Raw genomic sequence first — 18,469 nt, 5'->3', positions numbered from 1 at the left:
AACCTTCAGTTGCCAGGGATGTACTATAACAGACTTCTTTTAATTACAGGTCACACTTGCATTTCAAACTGAAGAGCCAGGCGCGTCTCTGTGACATGTGGACAGCTTCTTGCCTGGAAGAGGTCTGTGAAGGTAGCACGGACCTGGAGAAGTCTTTTGTTTTAGGATGGCCCACCACCAACTGTGTTGCCAGCTTCAGGTATGAGAGACTATTTGCATTGGTTGCCCCCCTTCCTGGCTGCATTCATCCAACAGTGTTAAAGTTTATGAATGACCAAGAGTTGAAAATACCCAGTACCGTTTTTTATGAATTACCCCGATGAGAGACCCTTCATAGCGCAAATGAAATTGGTGCCAAATCATGATTCCTTCTGCAGCTTGGAATGAGTGGAGCCTTCTGGGTCTTGCTTTTCAAAGTAACAGTTTTGTGGCAGTTCTTCAAATGCACAAGAAGTTATAATTTACATATATGCAAGTCATAATTACTTTTCTCATGGTTTTTCTGGTGCATTTGTGGCATAGACCTTCTGCCTGTACAGTTTGGCTGTCATGGCCTCTCTCAAAAGATTCTGGAAATTGTCATTTTGATAAGGCTGCTGAGATTTTTGTTAGAGATCTGTAGTCACCCTCACAGAGCTTCAGTTTCCAGAGTTTCTGGGGAGAGGGATGCTATTGAGGTCCTCCTGGTGGTCCCTGCAATGGATATAGAGCAGAAAAGGAAAACAGTTGAGCCAGTTGGTCAGTCTGATTCTCTTTTAACAGCCAAGAAGGGCAGGAGAGATGAGAAGACATAAGATAGGTTGGACCCCTTCTAGTACTAGTATCAATTACTGTCCATGCTTGAAGGAAATGAACTTCTCCTTATGGAATGGACTTCACCTCCAAAATCTGCTCTGAAAGGTTGGGGAGCAGATTTTAGGGTGTGTAGAGGTCTTCAGGGCAAACATAGGAAGGTGAAGTCCCATTTTGTGAGTGGGAGATACAGTTGTGCAGTGTTGGATTCTGTCCAGTGAACTTCTGTCATTCTATTCTTGAAATCCATTGGCACTTCATCAGTCATAATAAAACCTTTATTTTTAACAACAGCAAAATGAAGTCTAATTATATTGAGATAAATCCAAGCTTTTATCATACCCTTTGGTATCTCTAATTCTAGGTTAAGATTATATTTTTGCTTTCAATATTGGAGAAGACTGGGGCAGAAGGATCCCCTAAGAAAATACTTGTAATATGAGTGACAGTATAGGGCAGGCTTGTGTGTGGAAGGCTTCTTCTCTGAGATATTTTGTCCCGGGCCAGAACTATGTACCTTGAATCAAGCCTGGAAACAGATTGGCAGCAGGGTTATAAATGGCAATGTCTGTATCAAGAGAGAATATATAAGGTGGCACTCTTTTATTTCTTGCCAAATAAATTTGACAGAAAAGTTTTGATTGTCTATGCTGCAGTCCACACCTCACTTAACTGGAATCTCACTGATTTTATATGTCAGTGGAAAAAACATGTTTTAATAGGTACTTTTTCTTGACTGTCTTTTGTTGACTCTGAAATAGTCTGACTTTATAAATATGATGGCCTCTGTTAAAAAGGGAATTCTAGATTTTATGTAAGCCAAGCCATTCACATTGGGAGGTAAAGAGGGCATTTGAAGAATTTTACAAGAGTTGTTATACAGGAAAGTCCAAATATTTATGAAGTGCATGATGTGGAAGCAATTTATACTTCCCTTAACATCCTCTGAATCCATGGGAAGCTTTGAAACACTTGCTGAGAGATGAAAAGATACGAAGACAAGAGGTAAATGAATTGATGGATCGCTTGCTAAGGCCACAGCTATTGGTGCCATTTACCAGCTGGCCTCATCCAACCAGTTTAGTTTCTCAGCTAGCTCTCTGCTTGGGCATGGAGAGAAGGATCTACTTCGAAATTTTGATTCTAAAGCTTTTATTAACTTGGGAAATGTGGTACATAGCTATCATTTAAAACTTGTTTTTCTTTGTTTCAGTTCCATCGAGCAGAAAGAGAAGTGGCTTACATTCCTACAAAGGTATTTCTGTTTTGCCATAATAGCCCTTACAAAGTCTTGTCTTTCATTCCGAACCTAGGACAGTTCCTTGTTGCCATCTTGTTGATATGTAGTTTCATTTTGTGCCTCCAGAAATTGAAAAAGTTTTGTGAAAGTAGATTAGAGAAACTGGCATGTTGCTTAGATAGCAAAATTGGATGGAGCTTTTCTTACTGAATAGGATTTAATTTTGCAGACTCCAAATCTACCATTTGAAGGGAATAATCAAACTATTTGTGTAGAAGAGGTCCTTCTCATTTTAAAGGTGCTTTTTAGAGGCAAACCTTTCAGAAGAGCTCTTCGCATTTAGAGCATCAGCATAACATATTTTCCCTTCTATTATTCTGTTGTTTCAATCTCCGTTTTGTTAAACAACTCCATTTCTGCTTGCTTTGACAGCCGTATCAAGGAAGAGAAGGAAAAAGACTATCCCAAGAGCATTCCATTGAAAATCATTGCAAAGGATATTGGAAGCTGTGCATATGTAAGTGTTCATAAGCTGCGCTGAATGAAGAGCGCGTCAGTGCTATCGTTGTGCCTGTTCCTTGGCAAACAGCTGTGAAAATTCAAATGCTGCATGATGTGTAACGCTTATTTCTGAGTACAAAATTTAGGTGTTTATTTACAAGACCATTAACCAATACAGCACAGAGTCTTTGCAGACTATGGTTTCACATTACATGAACAAACCATGGGTTTGAACACCATACCCCCATCTCATCTGCTATGATGGCAAGGAGGCAGCCAGGAGCATTTGCTTTTAAACTAATCAGAACTCCCTACTGCGTCCAAACGCGGGGGAGCTCTGGTTAGTTTAAACTATGGCTAGTTCAAATCATGGTTTATGACCTTGGCTTCTTCACAAACCATGGTTTATGACCACTGTCAAACAGCTCTTACTGCCAGAAAGTTCTTCCTGGTGTATAGTTGGAATCTCTTTTCTTGTAACTTGAATCCAATGGTTTGGGTCCTACTCTCTGAAGCAGGAGTAAACAAATTTCCTCCATCCCCCATGTGACAGCCAGTTAGATATTTGAAGGTGGCTATCATATCTCCTAGCAGTTCGAAAGCACGTCAAAGTGCAAATAGATAAATAGGTACCGCTCCGGCGGGAAGGTAAACGGCGTTTCCGTGTGCTGCTCTGGTTCGCCAGAAGCGGATTAGTCATGCTGGCCACATGACCCGGAAGCTGTACGCCGGCTCCCTCGGCCAATAAAGCGAGATGAGCGCCGCAACCCCAGAGACAGTCATGACTGGTCCTTATGGTCAGGGGTCCCTTTACCTTTATCATATCTCCTCTCAGTCTCCTCCTATTTCCTATGTTGGAGACTGTTCACCAAAGAGAAACCCAGCATCCTGCCTGTTCTTGTTTCTACAAATATATGTAGGAAACCCTCTAGTAGGCATCTCAGAAGCCCTTTGAGATTTTCCCTATGCTGTACTCGGTACTCAGAAAATTCTAGTCTCCTGCGTGAATTCTGCTGGGGAGCATTGTCCTAATGCTTCCTCGTTCCCCCAAAATTTCCTTGTATATCTCAGAACTGAATTCTAGCACTGGGATTTTATCCAGTCACATTTTACCAATGGTCCATGATCTTCTTTCTCATTTTTTATCACTCTGGCTCATTATAAAATTGGCTATAAGGAACTGAGGATCAAAGCATGTATTTCTGATTATATCCTCCAAACAAAGGGCAATGATACTGGTTTAAGACAGTTTGAACAAAACTCAGCTGAGATGTTTGGGGAGCGGCATCTGTCAGTTTTGTGTACGCACAAAAAATGTGCAGTAGTTCAGAACCTTTACAACTGAGTCACTGGAGGCTCCCTTGAACTGGTCATCCTTGAAGTACAACACAGTAGTGCCAGAAATATCACTGATAAGGGAGTAGAGTGGCAGATGGAAGCTTCCTAAAAATCTGAACACTTTCTATGAAGCTCGCCTTCCCTTTTTTTGCAAGAGCAGCTGGAGATCTTGGGGAATTGTTTCATTTTATGCTAGAGTAAGGGCTAGTTAGGGAGGAGGCATATGCAGCACAAATTATTTTATTATATTCTCTAGCCAAAGGCAAGCCTTATGCAAATGTGCTGACCTACTCCTGGGTGCCAGATGTCATTGCTTTGGGAAAATGTTATTCCCCCCCCCCCTTTGTTTATGTTCTGATCATTCAGCTATATCCCCAGGCAAAAATAGACTGTGTTTGTACTCCTTCGCTTAAGTCTTTTTGTCAGTTTATTATTTTTCAGTGGCTCATGCAGAAGGCTGTATTTGATATTTTGCAGAGAAAAAACTGGCGCAAGATTCTGAAACCGAGAAGTCCTGTGGACATTTTTTTACTTTATTTGTCTCACTATCTGCTAGGGCAGAAGCTTTTGCAGTTAATTATGTAATTAATTTTAGTGCATTTCAGTGGAAGAGAAGCATCAAAAGCAATGTAGAAGATAACATTATTCACATAATATTTGCTGACTGAAAAAAAACAATTGCATCAAACACTCCTATTCACTTACATGATTTCTGTTAGTGACCTCAGACAAACATGCAAGTTGTGAGAATTTCTGCTCTGGTTTCAGTTTCTGATGGAATTCTTCTATCTCCCTAATCACAAGTGTGGTTTCCATGCAGCCATATTGTATAATTATTTAAGAATACTTTTGATCTGCCCTTCCTCAAAAAGGTTTATGGTAAAGTTAAATGTTGCTTCATCAGGTGTGCTTCTTGGATGTAGATATTACATCAAAGTTCCAGCTAACATTTCCTCCTGCAAAAGAATAAGCTTCATGCAGTACTTAACTACTTTTAAAGTGCTGTGATTTGGGTAATAATGTTATCTTCAACCTCTTTTCTCCCCCAACAGTCAAAAACCTTAACCATAACCAACACAGACACAGCAAGTGACATAGTCCTCATGGCCTTGCAGCAACTTGGAATCAACGTGAGTATTCATGATGTCATTTTAAAAAATGTACTCTTTAACAACTTACATTATTGGCGGATGTGTGCTTACGTTATCCCATAGGTAGTAGAAAGCTATAGCACTCTCTAACTTGGGCCACCAGGAAAAATCATTGGTGGGGGAATGAACATTAACAGGACCCAGAGGAAATATATTTATTTTTCTGAGTTTTAATCCCTCCCCAATCTCTTTTCAGCAGAAAAGACAATCCACCTCTTTGCCTTAATGAATCTGTGTGTAGAGGAAGGCTTGGCTCTTGTTTCCACTTAGCCACCCACTTCTAAAGCCTCAGTTGGCCCAAGTACTCATTCAATATGTACAAAACCTACAGTGTGGGGCTCTGGACCAAGATTGTAGCTGGAGTCTGGATAAAGCAATTTGTTCTGCCTGAAATGATTTGAGATTCTTCCTCTTGCCTTAATTTTGCTTCTTAGGTCAGAGTTACGAATTGCCAAATCTATATGCCCTGAATTGTAGGAGTCCCTTCCATTAGCTGTGGTCCTCTGTTTCAGAGCCACGTGTATAAATAGCAGGACAATTGCACTGGGCTTTGAGCACTGATTCTGTGGGGAAAAGAAACTGCAGGCCACTGAAGTGAACCCTGCAATGGTATTGAAGTAACACCCATGGTGCAAGATGTGTGTTTTAAAGAAGACCAAGAGCCATGGGGATACCATCAAAGACATAACATTTCTTTCTTTCACCTATGTAATACCTAGCATAAAATACCCCATCTCCTAATACCACTCTGCTGCATATTTCCATACTCATGGGAGCAGGAAACCACAAAGCATAGTACCAGTTTCTGTGACTGCCCTGTATAATAGGAGCTGCCTTAACTGTGGAATTGCATTTCTTTATTTTAGTTTTATTTGGTTTTCTTCAATATAGAATTACAAACAACAAATTGCAATACCTGTGTGATTGTGTTTTTAAAGGGCTCTGAAAAAGAATATCAGCTTTGGGTGAATTCTGGTAGAGAAGATGCTCCATATCCCCTTATTGGTAAGTTTCTGGGAAGTTTATTTGTTAGTTCCTTTTCTATCCTGTCCCCTCCTCAGGGCTTATGAGCATTTAGCAACAGCCAAAAAGCAAGCAACACACACACAAAAGACCAAAAGGAAACCCAAAGTTTGGTTGTGGAGAGCCAGCAATTTTTATGGTGTTCTCCATTTGGGATTTAAAATATGAAATATATGCATTAAAGTTCCCTTGGGAGGGTGGCTAGTCCTTTTCAGCTGAAGATGACAACCAACTTACATGAGGCACAGGCCTATGGATGGTAATGCAGGTCTAGATCCACTTCTTTATTTCTGCAGACTAGGTAGGTTAAAATGTCTAGGATGGTGGTGTGTTTGCCAGTACATCACTAAAGATAAATAGTTGCCCAATGAAATCCAAGCATCCTCCCCCCACCCTTGCAGTTAAGAGCTATTGTAGTTACAGGCTCTTAATAATAGTAGTACTGCTTGATTACTAATAACCTGGACATTTTAATCGAGAAAGATACCCATTTGTCTTCTTAGATTCTGCACATGTTCTTTAATTCTATATCTGTTGGTGCAAAATATCAGGAACAGTCTTGAAAAGCAGATGGAAGGACGTTGAGTTCACAGAATCTCTTCCCCTGAAAGTTAGAACATAATTGTCTCTTATTAAAACTGTGCCAGATACTAAAGTGATACTCCTTTTTTACATTCCCCCAGAAGCTTACCTAGAGCCTTGTTTCCATCTCTACTTGATTTGCAGTGGGAGTTGCACAGATGCAGATCAGAAGCCAAATTGGTGGCCCTTGTTACTTCAGCTTTGTTCTCTGACTCCCATTACACCCACAAACAGATTTCCGGTTTCATAGCTTCCAAGTACATTTTAAACGATTAATCCTCTGCAAAATTTCACAGAAGTGATCAAGCGTGCTATTCCAGCATTAGACAGGATGTGTTTGAATTAATTTTGGAATATCTCCTTTTCCTTTTGGAGCCATAAAGTGCCTTGGCTGTTCATATTTGTTGTGATCTGAAATGTACTTCTCTGTGCAACTCAGCAGTGGCCAGACAGATGCATCTGGAAGCTCCCAAGCATCCGCACAACAACCCCCACTTGTTTGTCTACATGGTGGTTCCATTTAGCTACCGTGGCTAGCAGCAGTTGACAGATCTATACTCAGATCCAGACCAGGGCAGTGTAGTGTAGTGGCTAAAGCATTGGGCTAGGACTCAGAAGATCCTGGTTCATATCCCCACTCAGCCATGAAGTGCACTGGGTGATGTTGGGTCAGTCATGTTTTCTCAACCTAGCCTACCATAGTTGTTGTGAGGGTGAAGGTCTATGTATGGTACCTTAACCTCCTTGGATAAAAGGTGAGGTAGAAATGTAATTTAGAGGAAGGGCTTTTTTTCAGCCTGAACCTGCCAGAAATCAGATTGGGCACCTCTCAGGTGGGCGTCATTGCCATTATAAAAGAACAAGGGAGATGTTCAAATTGAGTTCCAGCACCTCTTTTTCTAGTAAAATAGCACTATTTAAATGCAATGCAACATTTGGGTGCCTGGGGAAACAGACAAGATGGCATTCCTCACCTCTCCCAATTCCAGATGCTGAACTTTTTTTTTTATGCGTAGTCATTATTTTTATTGTCGGTTCTAAACCCATGCATTGTCTAACTTAGCACATCAAACTGAACTATTCAGCTCTGTTTAAAAATTATTTTTTTAAAAAATAATAATATTTATTAACATTTTAAAGACTGCAAAAGAAAGACAAAGAATTAAACAAAACAATACAATACAAAAACAAAAACACCACACAACACCAACCCCCAAACATTAAATTAACAAAACCAAACAAACACAATTTAAAACACATCTAATAAGTTCAGTATCTTAACTTTCATTTACTTGTTTCAACGACCTCCTCACACCTCCCTTTTTGTATTCCACTTTAATTAACTGTTTCAGCAATTCCTTTCCATCTTCCTCTGTTTTCTGTCCTGTAATTTATCTTAATATATTCTAACCTTATTTTTTCCTTTAATATATAATTGTCTTAGCATATTTTAACTTTATTTTCCCTTTAATACTCTAATAATCTATTTGTACTTAATTCCTTGTAACATTTCTACTAAAGCCATATAGCTCCTTTCCAACATTTTTCTAACACTCATTAATTTTACAATATTTTTATAAATAGTCTTTAAACTTTTTCCAATCTTCTTCCACCGACTCTTCTCCCTGGTCCCGGGTGCTGAACTTTACAGGACTGCCAGTTAGGTATTATTTCAGCACTGGCGGTGGAACAGTGACCTCTATTGCACCTGAGGACAGCACCTTGTCTTAAAGGGTACAAGAAGGTCTTGTGGTGGGAAAGATGGAAGTAAATGGGCAAAAGAAGCTAATCTAAGGAGCCCTAAGTTGAAGCTTCATCCGGTCAACTGGGCCACCAGAAACACATCCTTTGGCTGGCCAGTGCCAAAATGCACGTGTATGGGGCATTTCATTTCCCTCTAATTCTGATGTTTCGGCTTATGCAGCCAAAACAGCAGGCTTGGGAGAACCCTGAAGTTTGCCAAAGTAAGGGAAAGAAATATTTAGATAAACCCTAAAGGCTTGGGACCCAAAGCAGCCCAAGGACGGTTGAATGTGTTCAGTGCCCATGCAATGGTGACTGACTGTTGAGGTCAGGCGAGAAAAAACCAGGAATACAGTGGAGGAGAGGGAACCCCAACCTGGGGACATGCCATGCCGCAGCAGTCCAAAATCAGGCGAGTAAAATGAGCACCAAACTGCTAGCTAAGGTTTCGGGAAATGAGGGAAAACAGATATTGAGGCTTATCAGAAGAAACATTGCACGGAGATCATAGTGGTGTGTAAGTCTGGTAGAGAGCATTTATCCCGAGGCTGCTGTGTGTTTTCTTTCTTTGTTTTTAAAGAGATAATAAATATCATTGCAGCATCCTTGGGAGGTGCTCATTTGTTGCCTGACTGCCACTCAGTGAAAATTAAACCCTCTTCCTCTTTCTTTGATAAGGACACGAGTATCCATTCGGAATTAAAATGAGCCACATTTGCGACACTTTGCCTCAGACCCAGGAGTCAAAGGACTGCGTCTGCCCTCTGGAAGTTCAGGAGGCCATCCTAATCGAGCAGCTGCCCCGTGAGCGCCAGTGCCAGTTTGTAATCAAGCCAAGGCGCCTGGCCACTGGCCATGAGCTGAATGGTGAGTCTCTCTGCTTACAGAAGCTTCGCTCAGAGAACATTTGTCAGATTAACTCTGTGTGGTAATAAGCCAGCATCCATCCTGGAGAATGGGCAAAAGGAAGCACAGGGGCATGCCAGACAGGGGGTCATGCCAAACAAACTTCTTACTCCAGGGTTAGGTGGAGGTGGGGGTATGTTAAGAATTCTTTTCTTATTAGACCAAAGCTGACGTGAAGCCAGCCAAAGCTCGCAAGGAAATGGCCAGATTTCTTCATTTTAGAGTCTGTGCTTGTGAATGACTAGAGCTTTTGTTCAAAGCAATCATACTTCAGCTTCAGAAGGCCTCCTTGGCTTAAAGAGAGAACACATTGGGTCTAGTTGTCCCTTTTTCCCCGCTGTTTTTTTCCATAAGTGAACATTTCTCAAGGCTTACCTGAATGGTTTATCCATACTTTTGCAATTTATTTATATATCATCAATTCACATATCTGGTCTCCTTTTGAGGGCCTTGGGGAAGTAACAATACTTAAAATGGGGGGGGGGGTGAATGGGGGATGGACTGCAACTCTCTCATTGCAGTGTTGCATCAAAGGTTGTGGCTTCTGGAACCTCTTTTTTGTAAGTTGAGGAACTTCTGAACATTTGCAGAGGAGCTCCTGTGTGTGTCACAGGATTCTGGAAGGTGGTCTGGAATGCCCATGCAGTTCCCATGGGATTCCTGTTGAGCTTCTCGCTGTTACTTCCTATGACTTTGGCCTACAGGAGGGAATGGGCTTCTTTTGAGAACTGCACTCCCTCAGATGTAAGCTGTCAAAGGCTGCCTACAGACTCTGGCCAGAGCCGGAGCCAGTGGTGAATGAAGCCACTCACTTCTCTTGCTTAGCCCCCCACCAACACCTCTCTCCTTTCCCCACTTTCAGTCATGGTGGGGAAGCTTGTTTGCTTGATGAAATGCTAGATAAGCTTCCAGTTATGAATTTGGTGAGTGGGGCAGTCTGGATGAGACGCTGGGTCCCATCCAGGCCCTGTTTATAATCTTGTAGAAGAGGCTGCTGAACCAGCCAAAACAGTTCCTTTGTTAAGATAATGGCTTTGGTTGGCTAGTTATGTACTGCTATTTGCTATATCCAAAGAGGTGGCTCTGTTGGCATAGAGATGAATGGATGGACCATTTCCCATCTCACCTGACTGGATGCTACCATCATTTTAGGATGGAGAACAACAGGACGGGGGGGGGTGCTGTGCAAGAGAGAGTTGTATGTATAAGAATTTGGCCGAAACTGAAAGCTGGGGACACAGAAGCATGTCTTGCTTTGTGCTGATCCCAAACTGTGGCTGCGGGGGCTTTCCTGGAAACCTGGTGGGGAAGCAAGATCTGTTGGGGTGTTGACGCTGCGAGCTCCTTCAGCCTGTGCTCAGGTTGTGTATATTGGTAAATGAAACCATATATCCTAAAGACACCACTATCTCCACTGGCCACAATTCCATGGAAACTGAACCCTGGGTAAGCACAGGCGCCTCAGCACTTTCTTGCTGCTTGGAGATTGGAGTTGCATGCAACAATACATAGAAGATATTGCCTACTGTTTTCAGGACTACAGCTTTGCGTTGTTTTTGCGTAACAGAATGTAATGCCACTATCTAATGTAAGCGAGTGTATTATAGCATAGCTGTTCCAGGCACAGAAGACACCTGCCTCCTCTGCCCTCCTGCCCAGGCTCCTTGCCACATGGTTTGCTATTTCTGAAGCAACTTTGCAAGTATAAAGGGCATGTTTATTCTCTTACCCATCACAGTCAGCAAAATGCTCCAAGTGCATTGACCAGGGCACCCTACTTGTGAAAGCGGAAGTAGTTTCCAAATTTAGCCTCTCTTATGACCTCTACAAAGACCTCTTTCAGATTCTCTTCTTTATTTTGTTTGGAGTGGTGATAATTTCCACATTCAAGCTTCATATAATGCTTCTCTGAACCTCCAGTATCTCTGTTGCATCCACACACTGCCCCTTCTTATCCACATTCATATTATGACCCTTTATAGCTTATCCTTTCCATCTGGTCTAGGCAGACACTTCCTGCCAGGCCGAAAAATGTAGATCCTGTTCTGTGTTCATCAGGAGTTTGTTCTCTGTTCTCTGTGGAGTTATTTGGCAACAGAAGCACCCCCTTGTGGTTATTCAGTGCTACAATAAGAAGCATTGCTCAGTAAACCCTACCGGACGTGCATATATTCATTAATTTTTCTAGAAACAATGATGGCTAGAAACTTAAGAATCTGAGCAAAGTGTCTGAAACTCTCAGCTTTGTTGCTTTGTGAAGTGGTTGTATATCTTTGCTATCTTTAGCCTCTACAATTCTTAAAAGTTAGCAGTCCAGAATCCAGAGAATTGTCTGTTGCTGCATCATTGCTGCAGATGTTGTTCTGATTTTTTTATATATAAAAAACAAACAAACATCAGTAGGAGGCTATTGGGAGCTGCATATAGAAGTGGGTTGTTATTTTTAAAAATGTTAGTGCAGATGTCTTTGGCTTTTGTTACAGAACTTGACCTTCCTTTGTCTCATTGTACTTCCTTCTGGACATCTTTTCTGCCTGCTGAGATGCCATATGGCAGCTGCCCAGGCTTTCCAGAATTCACCAGCAGTGTGAAATACGTTTGCATAGGAATTAGATTTTCAGTTGCTTCCAAAATGGATGTGCATTGCCTTGCAAGGCAGACACTCTACAGCTCTGTTTTTTGACACAGTCAACTGGCCAAGTCACAACTTGAGTACAAAAATATATCCAAACCATTCTGTGGAAAAGAAGCCTTTCCTTTCTGAGCAGGTTTCCACCACCCCCTCACTATTCATGGGCAGATGTCCCAACATTCGCTTCTCCACACAGTCTTTTATATTGATATGGCTAACAATCAATGTGATGTATTTTATCATTGCAGAGGGTCTGCCCTCCAAGTACTTATATAGCCATCTCTTACAAGGCAACTGAGCACTGTCATTTGGTCTCAAATCTTAGTAACTGAAGAAACACAGAAGTCTGCTGCACAAGTAGAGCTGTAATGTTGGATACAACCCAGTATTTTTGGATCGATTTCATGCCAATTACATTGATGCAAATTACATTTGTCTTCTCTTGCCTACGCAGCTTCCCCCATTCTCTTCAAATGCTGGTTTTAACTTATAAAGTGTTAAGCAGCTGCAACCCAGCACTTCTCCATGTAGCTCACATAGGAAAGGGGTTGAAAGTGAAACTGCCCAGATCATAACGCTGCTATACATATCTACAGTATCTGCCTGATGCAACCTTACTGAAAATCAGCAGGGCCTTCGTGAACTTGGGGTTACGTCAACTGCTTCCGGTTCCGAGAAGAGGCTCCAGAAAGGTGATTGCTGACACTGCCACCCAGTGCAGCATCTGATTCCTGAATGGTTAAGTTTCTAGATCTCATGGTTTGGAAAGACAATTAAGCAAAGAACTCCTACCCCAAAGTTTGCATTCAAAAGCAAGCCAAGCAGTGATAGTTTTCACCAGGCTGCTATGCAGTTGGTATTTTTCATTTTTACATCACTGAATATTTTGTGGAAAGAATTCACCAGCCAAACAAGTTTAAAACAAGCTTTAAAACAAAGTATATTTTTCAGTCAAGTGCTGCTGACTTTTAAGCTTTTAGCTAAAAGTATTCTTCCCATTCCCATAGTTAAAGCAAACTTCTGTAATTACATGCTGTTCAACAAAAACAATTTTCACCTGTCTGAAATCATATAGGGTAATATTGCATGATCAATATTTTGCTGTATAACATGGCCAGGGATGGGGAACCGTTTTGGTTCTAATGATCTCACTGCCATTTTTTATCATTATTATATTTCTTTATTAGATGGGTCTCTAGTCTGCCTTTTAGAGTATAATACACTCCTCGCCTTTTTGTACAGTTACATTGGACATAAGTAGACTTTCTGTGCTCCTTCCCCCTATGAAGGGAAAGCAACATGGGAAAAAACAAAAACCACCTGCACCTGCAAAAGTTTTGGGGTGGTCATATGCTTTGTTTGCAATAAGTGCATGTCCTATAATTTCCTACTGAAATACCATAACTATTCATGCCACAAATATTTGAGATAGCGGGGTTGATCCCACTTGCATTGCACTAACCCCCCCCCCCCACAGTAATACTCTTGTAGCACTGGGGAAGCAGAATAAAGCTGAATAAATCCAATCCTAATGCAAAATTTAGTGTCAAGAGCATGTTGCGGAATGTAGCTGCAAAATACCCATCTGGAGAAGGCCTTAGTGAGCTGGATTTTTAAAATATGCCCTTCATTGTATGAATGCAGCCATCGCTAAACACATTTCTAGGAATTCCTCTTAAACCCATGCACGTTACCATATAGTGTGGGTGCCAAACGGAAGACGCTTGGTTCATCGCAACCACTAAAGAGAAGGAAATAAAGGATATGACATGACTTTGCGTGGTGTAGTGTAACAAGAAACCTCTTTCTTTCCTTGCAGAGTGTAGCCAAAAGCCACTTAAAAGGAAAAGATCCACTATAAACTGGGCCTTCTGGCGGGGTGCAGAAGCTCCTCCTTCCCCAACCTCTGCCCAAGGGAAGCTATTTGGACACCCTCTGCCAGACAAGCTGCCCAAGCCAATCTTTGTAAGTATCCCATACATTCAGTGACTGGTTCCTGAACTTCAGTAGAATCCCTTTGGGGTTTTTTTGAGATTATCTATGATGACTCATTTTACATACCTGTGAAAAAGAGGACGTGTCCTGGAAAAATAGGTCATATGGCAATCCTAAATATACATATATATATATATATATTTATTTTTCTTTAACAGGACATGCTTTCTTTCCTGAACCAAGAGGGGCCTTTCACTGAGGGCATTTTTCGACGTTCTGCAAGTGCAAAATCTTGCAGAGAGCTAAAGGAGAAGCTTGATTCGGGAGCTGAAGTGAACTTACTCAGCGAGTCCATTTTGGTGATAGCCTCTGTGCTTAAGGTAGACAGGCATTTGTCCTCCTTCATCCCCTCTGCCACCCTCTAAGATTTATGTTATGGATTCTGTAGCCTAGGATGTTTCTTTTTTTGAACCAAGTTAGACTTCCAAAATAGTCATCTGTGTTGATCTTATCAACAACTGGATTATGGGCATTCTTGAACTATTTTTGGACTCAAGAATAGGATTTCCACTGGGCAGCCAATTCAGATCTGCTCTTCCATAACCGAGTCATCCTTTAGCCTTTTGTTGTCTTACTCTCCTCTATGGGCAGGTCCACAGTGCAGGGATGGGAGGCCAGGACGGTAAAGAAATTCCTGCACGGCTTTCAAAAAAGAAAACAAACCTTGTTAGGAATTTTAAAGAAAATGTAACATCTTAGTAAGGAGAGAGAGAGAAATCAGAGCAAGTGTCTTATCATAGAGGCTCCTGGTGGCTTTCAGGATGTTCTGTAATGGAATGTGTTGATGTCTAGATTATAAGAAATGTTAGTAAATAGAATGAGCTACTCGTGGGGGAGTAAGCTGGGATAACTGGGGCCACAGGATAACTTCAGAATAGGATATGTTTCAAAATGCAGGTGCTTGATGCCGAACACATGCTGATGGATGAAAGAAGGAATAGCCACCATGACACCCTCCAGATGTTGTGGGTTCCAACTCCCATCATCCCTAGCCATGCTGGAGGGCACCACATTGGTCACCCTTTCTTTAATACATAAGGAGATGTTTTATTTGCTCCTTTGGAATTTTGCCCTTCTTCCAAGGAGCTCAAAGGGGCTATCCAAATAGATTTGTGTAGTAAGCCTCGGAGGTTGGTTGGGCTAAGAGGTGCTGAACTGCATAAGGCTACCCTGGCTGTGTTGGACTTTGAGACAACATTTTGTTTGTTATTCTGCATTGGCTGATAACAGATTAATTTTTTCAGTCTCAAACCAGTGAAGTTGCTATTGCACTCATGCCCTTCTCATGACCTTCCCATAGGAATCTGGTTGACCACTGTGCAAGCAGAATGCTGGGCTAGACAGACCTTTGGTAATTAGCTAATTGAAGTAATTAGCTACTGTTTCATTTACTCTGTGAGAAATGATTCAAATCCATCCATAGCAATCGAAATGGTTCAGACAGGACCAAAATTGTTCAATGATACACTAGTAGACAATCCTATGATGTACAGGGATTTTGTTCCAGCAGTTCCATGGTTTACTTATTATGAAACAGTCCCCCACAAATGGTTGCTCATCCATACTTTTCTTCCTTCTTCCTCAGGATTTTTTGCGCAATATCCCAGGCAGTGTTTTCTCATCCCAGCTCTGTGATCAGTGGGTTTCCTTAATGGATGAAGGGAACGATGAAGAGAAGATAAAAAGCACCCACAGGTAGAATTGTTTGTGTAACCTCCTGTGCTGCTTCCAAAAACGAATACCCAGAAAAAAGCAGAATGTTTGAGGTGCAGTTTTTGTTGCAGACAAGCTTATAAATTTAGATTTGATTGTTCAGCATTCCATTTCGGTCCCCTGATCAATATTCTCACCTGTTCATGGCATGCAGGAAAGAAGATATACGGTGCAGATCTCTGTGCTTTAAAATAGAATGTGGGGAGATTTATTTACTTTGTGGATTTCCACTTACCATGAAGTGGGCTCCAGATTGGCATAGCTAAGAGGCTAGGCTGGGGAATGGCAGAAGGAAGAGTATTGAGTGTAATTTTTGCAAACAGTCTTGTGTTCTGAAGAGTTGTGTGTTTTGTGTGTTGCTAGGCTAATGGAACAACTACCTGGAGCCAATGTGATGCTGCTGCGTTACCTGTTTGGAGTCCTACACAGCATAGAAAGGCAGTCTGAAGACAATAAGATGACTGCGTTCAATTTAGCAGTGTGCATTGGACCCAGCTTACTCTGGCTACCGGCTGCCACAAACTCTTGGACTGAAGAAGAATTCACCATGAAAGTAGGCTAAGAAACAGTTCTGCTTAGAAGTTCTGCCTCAGAGTTCTGCTTCAGAGGTTCCCATAAAGTGGCAGAAGGGCCAGTTAGTCTGCCTTAAAATTAAGCTATTTGCTGCGTAGGCAGGGCAACTTTAGTGAGTTCAGACCCAAATCTCTTGCTCCTGGTTTTTCCCAGCTTTTTAAGCTCCAGCATTTACATCTTTCTACCATTATATTACCTGTTTTACTTTCCCTACTTCATTGGTCTTGCTCTGTGCACCTGGCCAAAAAGCTGGTGAGATGCATTACTTGGGAGGTGGTGGTAAGGAATGTCTTTCTAACCTAAGTTTTTCTAAGTTTCTAACCTAGTACCATAGTATACCCTGTTCCTTCTTCAGAGATCGCCTCTAGAGCTAGGTGTCATACATAGCTGCTTTTGAAGAAACAGATGAGCCTGTGAGCAGTATTCAGCTAAGTTTTACGTATGGTAGACCCATGGAAATTAATGGACCTCACTTAAATATGTCCATTAATTTCAGTGGGTCTATTCTGAGTAAACCTTGGTTGACTGCTAACCTGTATTACTGAGACAGTAAAGATTTGTGATGATCCAAAATCCCAGTACAACTTTTGTACTGGGAAGGCACAGTTGCAAGATGGGAGGTGGGATGCAAATAGTGGCAAAGAGTTTGCCTCACTCCTGGTGCCATTTGCGCTACCTGCTTGCTTGGAGCAATTTCTTCAGTTCTTCCTAGTTTCTTCTATCCAGAAGACACTAGTGTGAGGACAAGAAATGTGACTGCATGGCTCAGATTGAGGTCAGGAATAGGAAGTAATGCTTTCTGGCGTCTGTCTGGAATCACCTTTGGAGGTGCAACTAGGAAGCACTGAACAAAAAGCCTTCTCCACCCAGCCATCCCTGGCAGCAGCAAGGAACGCAACCTCTGCTGGCAATAGGACCATGTGAACCGACACCAGAAGCAACAGAAATATGTGGGCAGGGGCACAGCTTCAGGAAATCTTAACACCACAACACTGACCACTCCCAAGCACCCAGCTTTAATGTGCTGTTGTAGCAAAAAGGACAAAAGCTATGCACATTTCTTTTTAATGTCTCTGTTAGAGACAGGAAGCTTAGATGGATCTGTCATTAGCTTTAAGACCACTTTTGTACAGTTAACAGAATCAAGTAGTAAAGTTCTGCCTCGACTGTAGCCAGTGAGAGTTTGCTTGTGTGCATATTCTCCCACACACAAAAAAGGAATCAACATTTTTATAGAATCTTTATTTGAGGAAGAGAGAAAGACATTTCCCGCTCTCTGCAGAGAGTTTTTGTTTATGGACAAGTAGCCAAATGTGCAGCTTCCAGTGTGCAGCTTGAAGTGTTTTAATTTTAAAAAAGAAGAGGAGGGGATCAAATTATTTTGTTGAATGCATGCATTTGCCTGAAGCCAGTGGTGGCTCCTGTGCTCTGTTTTGCCCAAAAAATGAATAAATGTTATTTTTGTTAACTGAAAAGACATGCCTGCACAGATGTTCAGCTAGGTGCTATTAAAGTCAAGAGCACCAGTCATCCCACCCTGCTTTCCATATGCATCCAATAACTCTAATAGGGCAATTTCAGATTCCAGTCCAGTCTTTGGGAGGCAGCCTAGAACAAACAGGTTGAACTAGGAGGATTTGTGTGGGAGGAAAAGAACTGGCACAGAAATGAGAGCACACAACAGATGACAGGAGGCAGGCAGGCAAGGGAAATGTTCTAGCGCTAAGCAGAAGAGGAAGGCGTTGTGGAAAGAGCCTGTCCTGTGCCAAGGAAACAGCAGGGACTGGAAGGAAGGCTCATTTGCTTTAAAAAGTTTGTGCTAATACATATATATGCTTTCTGTAAAAGAAGCATTTGCATAAGTGCACATTTGTCTATAGCATACAACCCCAGAATTAAAAATGATGCGCTACATAATGTGATATACAGAATGTGATAATGGGAGGAACAAGAGGAACTTCTTGAGGGTGGACCTGCCAAGGGAGGGCCAAGTTGGAGCTTTGTAATAAACTATGTGGTTTTCACAACTATTTTTCTTTGCTTGCAGGCTTCTGTCCTCATAGAGTTTATGATTCAAAACGGAAGCAGGATTTTTGGGGATGAAATTAATTACATCTTTGCAGCCATGATGCCCCAAAATGACAACCAAGAAGATAGTTCAGGTAAAAGAAACTTTTTTAAAAAAAGTAAAGTGGAGAGAGAGAGTGAGAGTGATTATCTAGCATTTTGACTTGGACTCCATAGGAAGCCTGTTTGGCATCTTCTCCATAGTGGTTGTAA

The 18,469-nt window shown here is 41.6% G+C and overlaps 1 protein-coding gene across 5 annotated transcripts in view; it reads left to right on the top strand.

The window, feature by feature from the left end:
- The window catches only part of ARHGAP20 (Rho GTPase activating protein 20), a 75,877-nt gene that overhangs the window by 56,748 nt on the left and 660 nt on the right, over positions 1-18,469 (top strand). For 4 of the 5 annotated variants that reach the window (XM_081860393.1, XM_081860389.1, XM_081860392.1 and 1 more), the window contains exons 4-14: positions 50-199; positions 2,006-2,047; positions 2,465-2,549; positions 4,924-5,001; positions 5,961-6,027; positions 9,049-9,237; positions 13,728-13,873; positions 14,062-14,223; positions 15,489-15,598; positions 15,980-16,169; positions 18,237-18,351. In XM_081860393.1, coding sequence (XP_081716519.1) covers positions 50-199; positions 2,006-2,047; positions 2,465-2,549; positions 4,924-5,001; positions 5,961-6,027; positions 9,049-9,237; positions 13,728-13,873; positions 14,062-14,223; positions 15,489-15,598; positions 15,980-16,169; positions 18,237-18,351 — 1,334 coding nt within the window. The remainder of the gene's footprint in view (positions 1-49; positions 200-2,005; positions 2,048-2,464; positions 2,550-4,923; positions 5,002-5,960; positions 6,028-9,048; positions 9,238-13,727; positions 13,874-14,061; positions 14,224-15,488; positions 15,599-15,979; positions 16,170-18,236; positions 18,352-18,469) is intronic. The other variant, XM_081860390.1, reaches the window with a different exon arrangement.

Source organism: Podarcis erhardii (assembly GCF_964252035.2).
Source record: "Podarcis erhardii genome assembly, chromosome: 4".
NCBI classification, from domain to species: domain Eukaryota; kingdom Metazoa; phylum Chordata; class Lepidosauria; order Squamata; family Lacertidae; genus Podarcis; species Podarcis erhardii.
The sequence above is the reverse complement of the archived record's forward strand: the minus strand, read 5'-3'. Positions and strand labels throughout refer to the sequence as shown.